The following is a 13,524-nucleotide window of genomic DNA, read 5'->3' as shown; positions in this document are numbered from 1 at the left end:
AAAGGAAGTTACTTGGGCCAGCACATCTTATATATATGCAGAAAGCTACAGAAATTTAATCTGAGAAGTAGTTTTATTTCAGTTTAGTGAAATCACTGCAGTGGGGTTTAGCTGTGTTTAAATTAGCCTTTTTTGTGTTACTTTTAGTCAGCTGGGAACAAGTATAAAGTAAGGCTCCAAGAAACTGAAATAACAGACACTTCTACAGTTCACATATAGTGCTCTAACGCATGATTTAAATTAAAACAGTGCAGCTGCTGCCTCTAGACAATATCTGCAGTGCTAGAATCTCTTGTCTGCTGTTCCCTCCTTCATTTAATAGATGTCACTGACAGTAATCCTAGAAGGGATTTTTCTCATCATCTACTTCATTCTCATGTGTATCCAGGCCCTATCTCTGTAGAGACTGACATTAGACAAAAACTGACAGTCTTCAGTGTGGGACTCAACCTGTATAAGTTCAGCTGCCCTGAAGTTACATGTCTGGCTGAAACTAGTCATCTAGACTTTCTATCATCAGGGTACAGGGATGGATATTTGCAGAAGATGGTTCATGTTACCTGTCTCAGTTATCTTTGGTTGAGATATGTTGCTCTGTTGCTTTTTTTATTTCTCTCTCTTTCACTGACTATATAGGAAGCCTGGAAAACTAGCTTAGACTAGACTAAGAGAATCTCAGTGACTAGGTTCTGTTTCTTCAGAACATATTGGAGAGCCACTTCAACCACTGTCCTGTATCCAGAATATCCAGAATATTCCTGATGCTCCCCTATGCACATTGGAATTACTCTCTAGTTAGCTTCTGGCCTACCATTAGTGTGGTGCCTCCCACCTCTCTGCCTCTGGTGGAGGTATTTGCTGGACACCACCTACTCAATGAAAGGCTGTGCAAAGCCCTGGCCACCTCAGTGACACATAATCCTCAACCATGCATTGCATAAGATGATTCAGATATGGTCCCCTTGATATATGCACAATTAGCAATCTGCCCTCTCAAAATCTATAAACCCAAGATGGGGAGATAACATCTCTTTACAGGTGTAATGTTCAGCTATTCTAAGCATAGCTTGTATATAATTAGCTGGTGTTGATTTAAATCTGGCCACCTTGGGGACTGACAGAACAAAGCTAGGCGTTTTGGGTAAAGTTACGAGTTTGTGTGTATGCTAATGAAATGGAACTGAGAAGTGGGATGGAGAGTAATATAAATCACTCTTATCAGCCCAGTTTCCTAATCCAGCCTTCTCTGTTGTAGGGTGATCCCCAAAGGACAAATATTCAGCTTGATTTTGGAGATGGCATTGCAGTATCCTATGCTAATTTCAGCCCTGTTGAGGATGGCATCCGGCATGTCTATAAGAGCGCTGGAATCTTTCAGGTGATGGCATATGCAGAGAACAGCCTGGGCTCTGACACTGCTGTCCTCTTCCTGCATGTGGTCTGTAAGTATTTCCAGCTGCTAAATTCCTTGAGTGAAAACATGACCTTACTGAAAATCCTGCAACTTCAGCGGGGCCTAAGAGTAAATGCAAACCCACCCACGTATGCAGCTTGTGCTTGTCCAGAGGCTTGGACTTTTAAATACCTCTATCTTGTTAAGTTTTTATTGACTAAAGAGGAAGGGGAGTTTATTTTAACACAAGTACATTTGCAGTCCTCACAGAGAGAGGTTAGAAAACTTTTCTCGGGGTTTTCTGAAAGGATCAGAGACCAAAAAATGTCTGAAACAAAGTCCAAATGTGTGTTTTGAATACAATTCTAATACCAAGAGGTTTAGATTAATCTTGAGTCAGTTATTCTGGATTTGGGACCTTATAGTGCTCATTAAAGAAAAGCATTATGCTGAGCATACTTCCTGGGATATGAATGTACCGAGGGTTGATGAGCTACTTTTCATATTTCATGTGAGTGACATACATCCCTGACTTTTCCCTCCTGTTTGGTAGATCAGTCCAATTTCCCTCCACTTGTCACATGAGCAGACTTGGATATAGAGCCCCGATCTGGGTCCTCAAAGGCACAGAAGAGAACAGAGGGTGTGGAATGCAGGATGAGACCAGGAAGATCCCAGTCCTTTGTCCTGCTCTCAGACTATTATATCTCCTGTGCAGAGAGCTCTGACTGTGTTTATAGGTACCTCAATGGTTTTGCCCCTAATGGTGTTCACAGCCAGGTCTGTGTTCCCCCTTAGCCCGTCAATGCCTTCTAGCCCATCTATCTTTTGTGCTTTTCTGCTGGAAAGAAGCAAGTCAGAAATTTCCAAAACTCAAGAACCATTTTCTTCTTTTTAATTTCAGGCTCCCTGTGTGAAGGAATCAATGTTCCTTGAAGCTTTTATTATGCTCATAATTCCCTCAAAGTCAATCATGGCTGCATTTAACAACCTGTTATTAGAGCATTAACTGTTTTTTCATTCACCTTGGGCCATTAGCTGACAAAAGTGATGGTTACCTGGTAATAACAACCAGCTTTGTATGGATTATCTGATTTTTCTCACAGGAACTGCTTTTTCATGGTGAGGGTTTTAGAACAAAATGCAACAAGGGCCTGGTTGTGCTACTCTGCCCTTTTCTTCCTCAGCCTCTCAAATGTCTCCTTTGAATTTTATAGCATTCTTAGGTGGCCAACTTATTAACATTATCTCCGAGGAAGCATTTACGTTCATGCTAACAATGAAATAAAATGATACATCATTACTCAACTTTTAATATATTTGGATGTGCAAGTCAATATAGAAGGTTTGACCTTGAATCTCAAGTGTACAAACAAAAATGCTTGCTATATAAATTGCCCTTATTATACAATCTGTCTGGTGCTGGAATCCTGTGCTAAAAAAAAAACCAGGAAGAAAGAAGCTCATTGGCTTTAAGGAACACTAGTTTTCTACCGTGCACATTTATTAGTGGTCAGTCAACATTTCACCTTTCTAGAATCTGCTGTCAGGATGCTCATCTCTTCATTTAGAGGAAATAAAAGATATTAGTGGTTCTCCTCTTACATTCACTGCCACAAAATATTTGGGGGAATCTGCTGTTCTTGGGAACCCAGAGTACTGTTATGAGCAGAGTTCAGGAGTGACTTGCTGGTAGAGACCCCTTGGGAAAGGGTTTGGGGAAAGAAGTTTTAAGGAGCCAAAAGCAAGAATAGATGCCCAATCTACTTGGTGCTGTATGTTGTGGCAGTAAAAGAACAGCTCTTGGTCTCCAGAATCATAATACCAAGTAAATGGAGAAGTGATTAATGTCTCTATTTTGTGCTTGAAGAGCTGAGAGGTAACACAAGAAGATCGTCTCAGTTAAAACCAGGAAATTTCCTGCTTCCCAGAATTAATGTTTTATTAAAAAAAAAAAAAAGAAAGAAAATAAATCTCACTTCTTTATCTTTTGTTTTATCTTTCCTTCTCATAGTGATAGTCTATCAGCTTGCTATGTTTTAAAAGGTAGCATCCAGAAAGACCCTGTAATTCTGATTTATGTGCAGCTGTTAGGAACTGAAATTTAGTACCAGTAAAACCAAAAAATTAAGTGAGAAAGAAAACAGTGGAGAGAGTAAAATCTTTAAACAAACTAGCAAACAAAACATCACTAATTTTTACACTTTTTTTTTCTGGTGAGGACTCAACTTCTTAATTCTGGACTCCTTGCATGCGACTCATTCTGGGCATTTGCATTTGTTAGACACAACTTGACACTGAAACTGCAGTATTTTCTAAGTCTTTCGGGGAAAAAAACCTTTTGATATTTAAGGTCTTTGATATGCCAGTGGACAGGTCTTTCAAATAGTTCGTGACTTTTTGCTGATGGCAACTGATTGCTCAAAGACTTCTCAAGGTCAGGCCAAGGAGATACCAAGCTTTACAAAAATCATGGATCTTTCTTCTGGACACTTTCCAAAAAAAAAAAAAAAATCAAACCAAAAAAAACCCCCCAAAGAAGTCATAGTGTATTTAATCAAACCATAAATGCCTCATATATAATCCGATATGAGCCACCTTGGATCAAATTATTTTCCCACAAATTTTGGTTAGCTCAGTAGAAGCTTAGTCAAGAAAACACCCTCTCTCATGTCCTGTCCCTCAGGCGTTCAGTAGCAGCTTGCCCTATCTAGTGCAAAGCCAGTTTGTTGTTCTCCCTCAAACTGCATTTGAAAAATTCGTCTACACACGGTGCTGACCCTGTCTGAAATAAGCACTGTGGAAAATGCATTCCTGGCTTTGCTAGAATTAAGAGTGAGAAGAACATTGTATGATTACCAGAAGTAATGTGGTATCTTTTTCTGTTGCTTCTTGACTGCTGAAATTCTCTTGTATTGCTGTAATAGAGTCTCACAGCTGACAATAGGCATTTGATTTATTTCAAGGAAAGATCCTTGCTGTTCAGGATTGAGCAGGGAGGATTTAACTCAAAGCCCCTAATAATAAAGTCTCTCTTCCCACAGGTCCAGTGGAGCATGTCCAACTGAGTGTTCCCTTTGTTGCCATCAGAAATAAGGAAGTCAACATTACTGCAGTAGTTTGGCCCAGCCAGACAGGCACACTTACCTACTTCTGGTGGTTTGGTAACAGCACCAAGGTACAGATGCTTTTTAGTTCATTTTTACTTTCTAAGCTGGTTGCACCAGACAGGAAACATTCTCAGATCTAGTAAAAACTCCCTGGTTTTTCTTGGTTTGTGTTTTAGTTTTACTCCTTATCTAAAAAGGTTTGTCATAATCTGAACTTCAACCTTTGTGAGTTTATTTCCTCCTGTCTTTTGTTGGTTTTAGGAGCCATTATGTTTTTACATCTGGTTGTTATCAGCCCTACTGAGCTTTAAAGACCACTGTTATTACCAGTGCTCACTTACAACTTAACTGAATTATATACCACTATATATGGATAATACTGGATTTCAACACAGTATTTAAAAACTGCTGGTGTTCAAATAACCAGGGGGGTTTCCATTGTGTACCAGTATGCAGTATATAATGCAGGATTCCAACACAATACTTTAAAACTGTTGGTGTTCAAATAACCACTTGTATCTAGAATTTGAAACTAGACTCTCAATGAATTGTTTGTGTCCACCCGTGACTATTGTCTATTGCTTCTTAGCTAAAGCTCTTATTGTAGGCTTTAGGAATGAAACAGCTGACACAGACACTGTCCTCCATTATTACAGTTGTGAAATGTATAGGTGATAATTTTGAAATATAGTATCTGCTGTTATTTAGAAAAGCTGTTTAGGTCACATCATTGTCTACATTATTGAACTGTAATTGAAGGTGTGCACTGAGGTGAGATCACAGTAGAAAAAAATGAGGATTTTACATGAAATATGAAACTTGAGATAAAAAAATAAGAGGCACACAAGTATTTTATTTTCTCTTTGACATAGCTGTTTGCATTTTAACCTCTTACCCTAGCTACCAACAGTAGCAGAAAAAAAAAAAACAACAGTAAATGGTTTATCTACCTGGATTTAACATCAAATTAGGAGCTTACTGTAAGAGCTCACCTATTTTTGTGATTATGAGAACTCATAACTGAGTCACTGAAAGAGCTCAGGAACAATAACTTGGAAAGTTGCTGTGCCGTAACTGAGATATGGCAAACAGGCGCATACACACATCTAGTCCATGACAAGTACTAGTCCATGGCAAGTATCAGGTAATGACACATAGTTTATACTGCACTGAAACAGAGGGATGCAAAGTCATATTACAGTTCAGATGGTTTTGGCTCACTACACACATGTTGACAGCCATTAAAGTACATTTGAAACAATTCAGGTACTGGTAACTTGATCATCTGCTTAAGCCCTCCAGTGTGTCTCGGGTGTCAGAGTTTTCCTGCTATTGTTTTTGTGCTTCATATAGGATTTGATTGTGAATGCAACCTTAAAAAAGATTTTTTAAAATAAAAAGTAATCTAGAAACAGTAGAGCAAAGCAGTGGTGTTTTTGAAGATTTCCATGCAGCTCCCATGGTGCTTGTAATTGGGTTCTAAATATGATCAGTTATATGTTTTATCTTCTAGCTTAAATTTCAGGCAACTGATTGCTAACAGATAAGGGTGCTTTGGACATAGTTGTGTGTGGAGTAGCTGATCCTTATGATACCTAGGGGCAATTGTATGGCTGCTGAAATATGTTGAGGTGTGGATTAGTAAAGATAGTGCACTTACCTGTGGCCAAATCAAAGACCCAGAGCACCTTTCATTCTTTGCAAAGCATTATCTCCAGCTACCTCATGACATGTACTTAAACTTCAGCTCTGACAGAAATATGGCAAAGGATATAGACATAAAAGCAACAGCCACCTTTTTTTTCAGGACGTGAGTCTGCATCACAGCAAAATTCCTTTCAGGATGTTTAATGTACATGTCAGATTCTTCTGTGTGCCCACTCATAGGCAGACTGTGGTGCTCAAAGTACACGTGGACACTGATTTGTGTATGAATTAAAGGATGAGGTGTGTAACACTGTGCATAGTGGCTGGTATTAAGTGATACACTCTAGTTCCATGCTGAGGAATTGCAGCTTCTTTTCCTTCAGCCCATAGGCAACCCAGACAGAACCAGATGCGTCTTGTGTCACTGTGCAGCTCACTAAGGTACTCTGTGCTGCTGCACAGGCAAATATTGTCTTAGACTCAGATGACCTGGCTGAGGCTCTTCTGCTGTCCTCCCCACCCTGCTGGAACCGTTGCACTGAATTTTGACTGTGCTAATTTTTGTAGTATACCCAAAGGCAAATTTGGTTGCATTAACACAGGTCCAGTTTAATAAATGTGCCCAGCTGTCTAATAGTTTTGAGTAAATGAACCTTAAACGACTTGATTTAATTTAGAGTTAGTTTCCAGGTTTGGTTCTTGAATTAAAATTAAGGAGTTGGCTGAATGTTAAAACTCCATGATGGAGGTGAAATCATCCATGATAATGGAATGTCCAGCATACACACATTCAAAAAAGCAAAATTGTAATTTTAAAGGCCAGACTGGTTCCTCTTATGTGCTTTTGCACAGAATCACATCCTGTAACCTCCAAGAAGATTGCTAATATCACTGCAGTTTGATTCAGGCCCATTCTGCTCATGCAGGATGGGTGTATATCTCAGTATACATTAGCTTGGTCTCCAGGGCTAGCACACACTGCCACCCTTACCAGCTTGTTCTGCAGGTCCCATATGATCAAACAGGTTTTGTTCAGGTTTTCTTTTTTCTTACTGCTTTTTCAGCTCATGGATGAGGGGATCAAAGGAAGGTGTCTTTCTGCAGGGAGGGAAATGTGTTCACCAGTCTGGCCTGTGCCAGTGGAAATTTTGATTTGGCTATGAAAACACTGTATATGGCCCCTGTTGTGAAGCACAGGCAGGTTGTCAGTCTATTGGATGAAATGTGAGAGTTGGAAAGTGAATGTTTAGGGGTTTCCTCTGGAAACAAACTGGCAGTGTAGTGAAGGGACAATAGCAATGTCCCATACAATGGCTTCATCTGTGCTTAGACCTCTGTGTGCTTTTTCAATAGAAGCTAGTATCACTATTTCCATTTTAATGGTTTAATCTAAACCAAGAGATCTGTCTATAGACCAGCTGTCAGATCAATGGCACTGCAAAGGTCTAGACCTTTGGTTTTCAGTTATGGTGGGTTGACCCTGGTTGGATGCCAGGTGCCCACCAAAGCAGCTCTATCACTGCCCTCCTCAGCTGGACAGGGAAGAGAAAATACAACAAAAGGCTCATTTACAGATTGAGATAAGAACAGGGAGAGATCACTCACCAATTACCATCACTGGCAAAACAGACTCAGCTTGGAGAAATGAGTTTATTACTAATTAAATCAGAGTAAAATAATTAGAAATAAAAAAACAGATTTTAAACCAACCTTTCCCTCTTCTGTTCCCTTAACTTTACTCCTGATCTACTTCCTCCCCTCAAGCAGCACAGGGAGACAGGGAACAGGGACTGTGGTCAGTTCATCGCATGTTGTTTTGGCCTCACCTTCCTCTTCAGAGGACTCCCCTCACTCTTTCCCTGCTTCCGTGTGGGGTCCCTCCCACAGAAGACAGTCTTTCATGAGCTTCTCCAATGTGGGTCCTTCCCATAGGCTGCAGTTCTTCATGAACTGCTCCAGCGTGGGTCCCTTCCACGGGGAAGAGAGCAAACTGCTCCAGCGTGGGCCCCACATGGGGTCACAGGACCTGCAGCAAACCTGCTGCAGCATGGGCTTCTCTCTGCTCCAGTGCCTGGAACAGCTCCTCCCCTCCTTCTTCGCTGACCCTGGTGTCTGCAGAGCTGGTTCTGCAGCTGTTTCTCTCAAAGCTGTTTTGGGTTTCCCCCTCTCTTTCTTAACTATGTTATCCCAGATGCACTCACTCCACCACTGATGGGCTTGTCCTTGGCTGGCAGCAAGTCCATCTTGGAGCTGGTATGAGGTCTGTTGGACATAGGGGAAGCTCCTAGCAACTTGTCACAGAAACAACTAAAACCTTGCCACACAAACCCAATACATCTATATACAAATCTCTTTTTCTGAACATGGTGCACTTTTCCCATCTAGATATGTATCAGTGTGAGAGTTTCCTGTGTAAAGAGGAGAGCTGTAATGCTATCAAGGACGGTTTTGTTCGGAGAGATGGAGATAAAGTGAGCTTTTGCTGCCAGGTCTCTGAGTTAGCTAAATTCAGGTCAACCGTTCAGCCATATTCAGCCAGTATTGTCAGGAGGTGTTAAGCCATGCTTTCAGCCTTGTTAGTATGAGTTTACAACTTATGGTTGGAGCTATCTTACACGCTCAAAGCATGAACAGGGCAATGCTGGGTACCCTCACCCTGACCTGAGCAGAGTTGCTTTCAGATAGGTGAACGGATTTGTGCTCATAAAAGTAAGGGCTGGCCCTGAATCTGAGCAATACAGATTGTTTGAAGAAGCATCTGCATCTTTGGTTTATGTTCAGTGCTGGTTTGAGCTGGATCATGTGTTTTGTGCAGCTGATACAGCAACTGTGATGAGTGCGCATATATATGTGTGTGTACAACACTGTTTTTTGCAGCACTAAATCTGCAGTTGCTGACTGTGCTCTACTGAGGTATTCATAGCATAATGGGTTGCAGTCCAGTAGAAGAATATTTCAGGAAGCATCTACTGAAGTGAGAGAAACCTTTGCCTGTGGGCCAGGCAGTTTTCTCTGGGTAGTGTTTGGGTCACAGTTAGGACAGCAGAACACACAAACTTAAAGCAGCATTCCTGTATCAGGGAGGAAGGATGTTGTGGCTTGGTGGATTAGTCAGGTGCATGTTGTGATCCCAAGTTAATCTCATCCTGATTTTGATATTACCATCTGTGTTTTAACCTCTTGCAGCCCCTCATCACCTTGGAGAGCAGCATCTCATACATCTTCACTGTGGAGGGGATAAACACTGTCACTGTGCAAGTTGCTGCAGGTAACACCCTCATCCAAGACACCAAGGAGATCGCAGTGCATGGTACGCTCAACCTTTTACAATCAGATCTCAGGGGGGTAATCTAAAGGTGAAGAACAAGTAGTCAGTCGCTGTTGAACCAAAATGAATTGTCTGAATTCCAGTGCCTGAAGGAACCTCTGAAGACAAACTGTAAACAAAATAGCTCAGATGTGTCCTGATCACGAAACACAGAAGTGAATTGGATGGGGCAAGTAGCCAAATTTGTACACTCAGCACTGTAGTAAAGTAGCTTGTGTCTCCTTTGTCTGTCAGTGTGTTGGTACACACTGACTGGGAACTCCTAAAACAGAAAAAGCCACTCTGGAGTTGTAGACAGACTGCCTTCCTTCTGCTTCCTAGGTGTGGAAAGTAGTCATAGTGGAACATTAAGGTAGCCTCAATACAGCTGGTGTATCTCTTTACACCAGTAAAGAGTGACTGGATAGAACATCAAGGGTCTGGAAAGCAGGGGGCAGAAATTACTTTGTTGTTGGTATCTCTGCCCATCTTCCATGCCACATCTGGAGGTCTGACTGTCCACTGGACTTTCCTGTGGGTAATGTTTGGTATGTTCTTGAATATCTGTATGTCATGGGCTCAAAAAAGCACCCTTTGTCAGACCACAGAGCTTACCCAGTTTAGGGCTTAATAAAGGCTGAGTGGAAGAGCTCTCTCAGCAGTTTTGGCAAGGACTTTGAGATTTCTCCAGAGAATGATTTCCACCCTGGGCTAGTCTTCATTGTCCTTTTCCAGTTATTGGCATCCAGCATTTGAGGGCAAGATTTTCTTTGGACAGCAGGCTTTCTTGAGAGACCTGGGCTTCAAATAACTCAGGTTGTGCTGTGTAGTTGAACTATCTGTGTCTGGTTTCAGTAATTAAATATAAATAAATGTCCTTCTGGTGTCTGGAAAGCTGTATGCTCAGATTTAACAACCAGCTAAATAGATATTTATTGATTGCCTGGCTGTGAAATGCAATGGGGTTTTAATAATTTGTTAATATGACTTAGTAATACCCAAACTCGCTATTATCAAATGTAAGTAGCCCTCTACTTGATTGTTTTGAGCACTGCAAATTCAATGTTTACTTCTGGGAAACTTGCATCTTTCCACTGGTTTCTGGAATAAACCTTAATCAAGAGTATCTGAGGGGCATCGCCACAGATGATCAATGGCAGGTCCCAGTAGGTCCCACAGAGCACTCTTCACTTTCTGTTTTTAAACGTTTTTTAAGAAATTTTGCCATTCTACTTAAAAGAAACAAAACTTTGGGCTTTATCACGAAGAGAAATTAATCCAGTTGGAATGTTCAAATAGTCTGTACAGCGCCATGCTGCAGGTTGACCTGGTCTAAGAAAGGAGTCCTCCTAGACCTCCAGTGATAGTCACATCAAGTCTGAGTATGTAAATGAGTGACACCCTTGGTAAACATGCACCCTGCTAAATTTGAATACTCATCTTTGTCCTGCATTGAGTTATTATGGCTCTATGCAGGAAGGCATGACTTTCTGGTGTTAACAGTAGAAGAGATTTATTCAGAGGCTTCTCACTTTGTGATTAACAGACCAGAATTTGCTCAAAAAATAAATTGGACATGGTAGAGAGGGTTCAAAAGTCAAAGGCATTATGTATCGGGCTCTGGGCTAAGCCTTCAAAACTTGAGAAAGTTTCCCTTCTCTCCTTGATTTTTATTTAAATATCAATATTTATACTGCACAATCTAACAAGAAAGAGCAGATCTTGCAAAAGATGTAACATAAATGCTGTGCTGCCACATCCCTGCTAGTCTGTGGATTTCAGCTTTAATACTCTTGCTGGTTTCTATGGATCTAAAACTGGTACCTTCTTACACATGATTAATGGTGCTTAACTGAAGTGTCTGGAGATCAGGTGCTTCAAGGGGAGACACAGCACATCTCCAAAAAGGAAAGGAGAGAACTTCTATCCAAGTGTGATTCCTAGCCTGGATCTGTGTCACCCACTGGCCCAAATCCGTTGTGCACAGTTGTCGTAGGGATTCCAGATGTCTTGGTCTCTGGTGACACCAGAAGGGAGAGTGGGAATTGGAAAAAAATTAAATTCTTCTGTATTTGAAGTCTAGGAAGTTTTTCTTCCTCCCTGCAATCAGTCAATTAGGAAGTAATTTCAAAGTGTTTCATGAATAGCCATTGCTTGATTAGCCAGTCATTAGCACCACTGGGTTCTGATTTATTGGGGTATTAACCACTCATGGCTTCCCTCTAGGAGTGCAAGCAGATAACACCTGCTTTTGAAAACATTACTTACAGTCAGTGTTTGCTCTGCAGAGCACAGTGCATGCAATTGCACAGATCTTCCAGATTTCAGCCAGATGCTGTCTTTTTTACTGGTCAGCTTCCTCGTAAGCAGTATCTGATGAAGATGAGTGGCAAAGTTACAAAGCCCAGAGGCATTGTGAAGGGAAGGCATCCTCTCATGTTTGCTTCGGTTTCTTGTTGGAAAAGCTGCAAATTGGCACTAGGGCAGAATGTCCTTTATAAAAACTGTTACAAAAATTCTTTTCTTGCAAGTTTTCTGTCCTGCTTAGTGTTAGCAACCCCCTTTTTCTTCTTTCAGCCTTTGCTCTCTCTCTTGCTTCAAGATAATGTAGTTATGGTCTTCCTGTTGTCTTCTGCACCTTTGGCTGGACCTTGAACACTGCCCGTTTAATCTTCCCATAAATACTGGTTTTCTGTTCCAGAGTATTTCCAATCTCAGCTCCTGTCATTTTCTCCCAACTTGGACTACCATAACCCTGACATCCCCGAATGGAGACAAGACATTGGCAAAGTCATTAAGAGAGCTCTAGCACAGGTGAGCATCTGTTTCCTTATCTGTAATAATATTGAATAGGCTGTTAACACATGCAGTTTTCCAACATGCTAGCTTAGAAGAACGGGAAAGAACAGCCATAATGAAGCTATCGTTCTAAATCGATAAAAGGCTTCTTAATATTCTGGATCTTTTTGCAGAGGCAAACTATATTGGGAAATTCGTGGAAATATTGTAATTGCTTTTATTAATGTTTCTGTGGTGCTTTTTAGCTTATAATATCCCTGAGGACTTTACAAATCCTAGATTGTAAAAGTATCATTATTCTTATTTTGCCAAATTGATATCACAGTATCAACTGTTTTCTGCTCCAAACATTCGGGTAGTGTTACTGTGTGTTGTTAAACAGCCGATCCAGTTCATCCCAGAAGACAGACACTGTAGTATGTTGGATGGATGAGGAAGATATTTTTACCTCTTCCTAATAGTTAGGAGTTTCACATGCATCTAAGTGTAGTAACTACTGAACGTTATAAAGCACTGCTCCCTTTCCAACTGGGGTAAAAAGGAGGATTCAGAGGGAAAATAACTTACCTTTAAAATACATGACAAAGAAAGGCTTCTGTGGGTGGAAGATACTGAATCTTCCCTTGGGATTAATTAGAATATGTAAACCAGCACTCACATTCTTGCAGGAAAGGAGGCAGAATAATTTATGATATCAAATAGCCTGGGACTTTGGTTTTGTGTAAAATCAGGAGATAGATTTAGGCAAGCTTTTGTGTTCTTTACATTCAGCCAAAAAATGTACCTTGCTTTTCTTTTTCTTTTCCTTTTTTTTTCCCTTCGACTTCAGCTGTTCTTAGAAACAGAGGCTGATTAATTTTACTAGGAAGGTACGTTCCTGCTCAGCTTTTCTCATCTGCAGCCCACTCAGAATTCACAGTTTATAAGAGATTCCTTGATTGTTTTCTCGTCCTGAGAAAACACGAAGTTCATTTGTTTAAACTGTTGTTCTCTTTTACTGTATTCAGAGTCAAGCTTGCAGAAAAAGATAAATTAATTAGATTGTAACTATGCATGGTTACAGACAGCAGAAGAAATCCTGTAGAAGTGCTTGCTTGTATGTATATCCCTTTGTGATTATTTCGGTACAACCTGTGGTCTGTGCTTAGAGGATGGATCACCAAGAATGGGCTCTCCCTTTGATACATTTCAGTTCAGGAATGCAACCAAGGAGCTTGAGGTGGATAGGACCCAGGAAGCTAATGGGGTTAGACTCATAAAGCAAGAGT

At 40.8% G+C, this 13,524-nt stretch overlaps 1 protein-coding gene across 1 annotated transcript in view; it reads left to right on the top strand.

The window, feature by feature from the left end:
• The window catches only part of SORCS3 (sortilin related VPS10 domain containing receptor 3), a 300,335-nt gene that overhangs the window by 274,333 nt on the left and 12,478 nt on the right, over nt 1-13,524 (top strand). Inside the window, exons 19-22 of the mRNA XM_061458813.1 lie at nt 1,256-1,442; nt 4,438-4,571; nt 9,337-9,460; nt 12,159-12,271. Of these exons, the coding sequence (XP_061314797.1) occupies nt 1,256-1,442; nt 4,438-4,571; nt 9,337-9,460; nt 12,159-12,271 (558 nt within the window). The remainder of the gene's footprint in view (nt 1-1,255; nt 1,443-4,437; nt 4,572-9,336; nt 9,461-12,158; nt 12,272-13,524) is intronic.

The sequence above is a fragment of the Pezoporus flaviventris genome, unplaced genomic scaffold, assembly GCF_033815535.1.
Source record: "Pezoporus flaviventris isolate CSIRO_AGI_PZ_B2104156 unplaced genomic scaffold, CSIRO_AGI_Pfla_v1 ptg000029l, whole genome shotgun sequence".
NCBI lineage: Eukaryota > Metazoa > Chordata > Aves > Psittaciformes > Psittacidae > Pezoporus > Pezoporus flaviventris.
The sequence above is the reverse complement of the archived record's forward strand: the minus strand, read 5'-3'. Positions and strand labels throughout refer to the sequence as shown.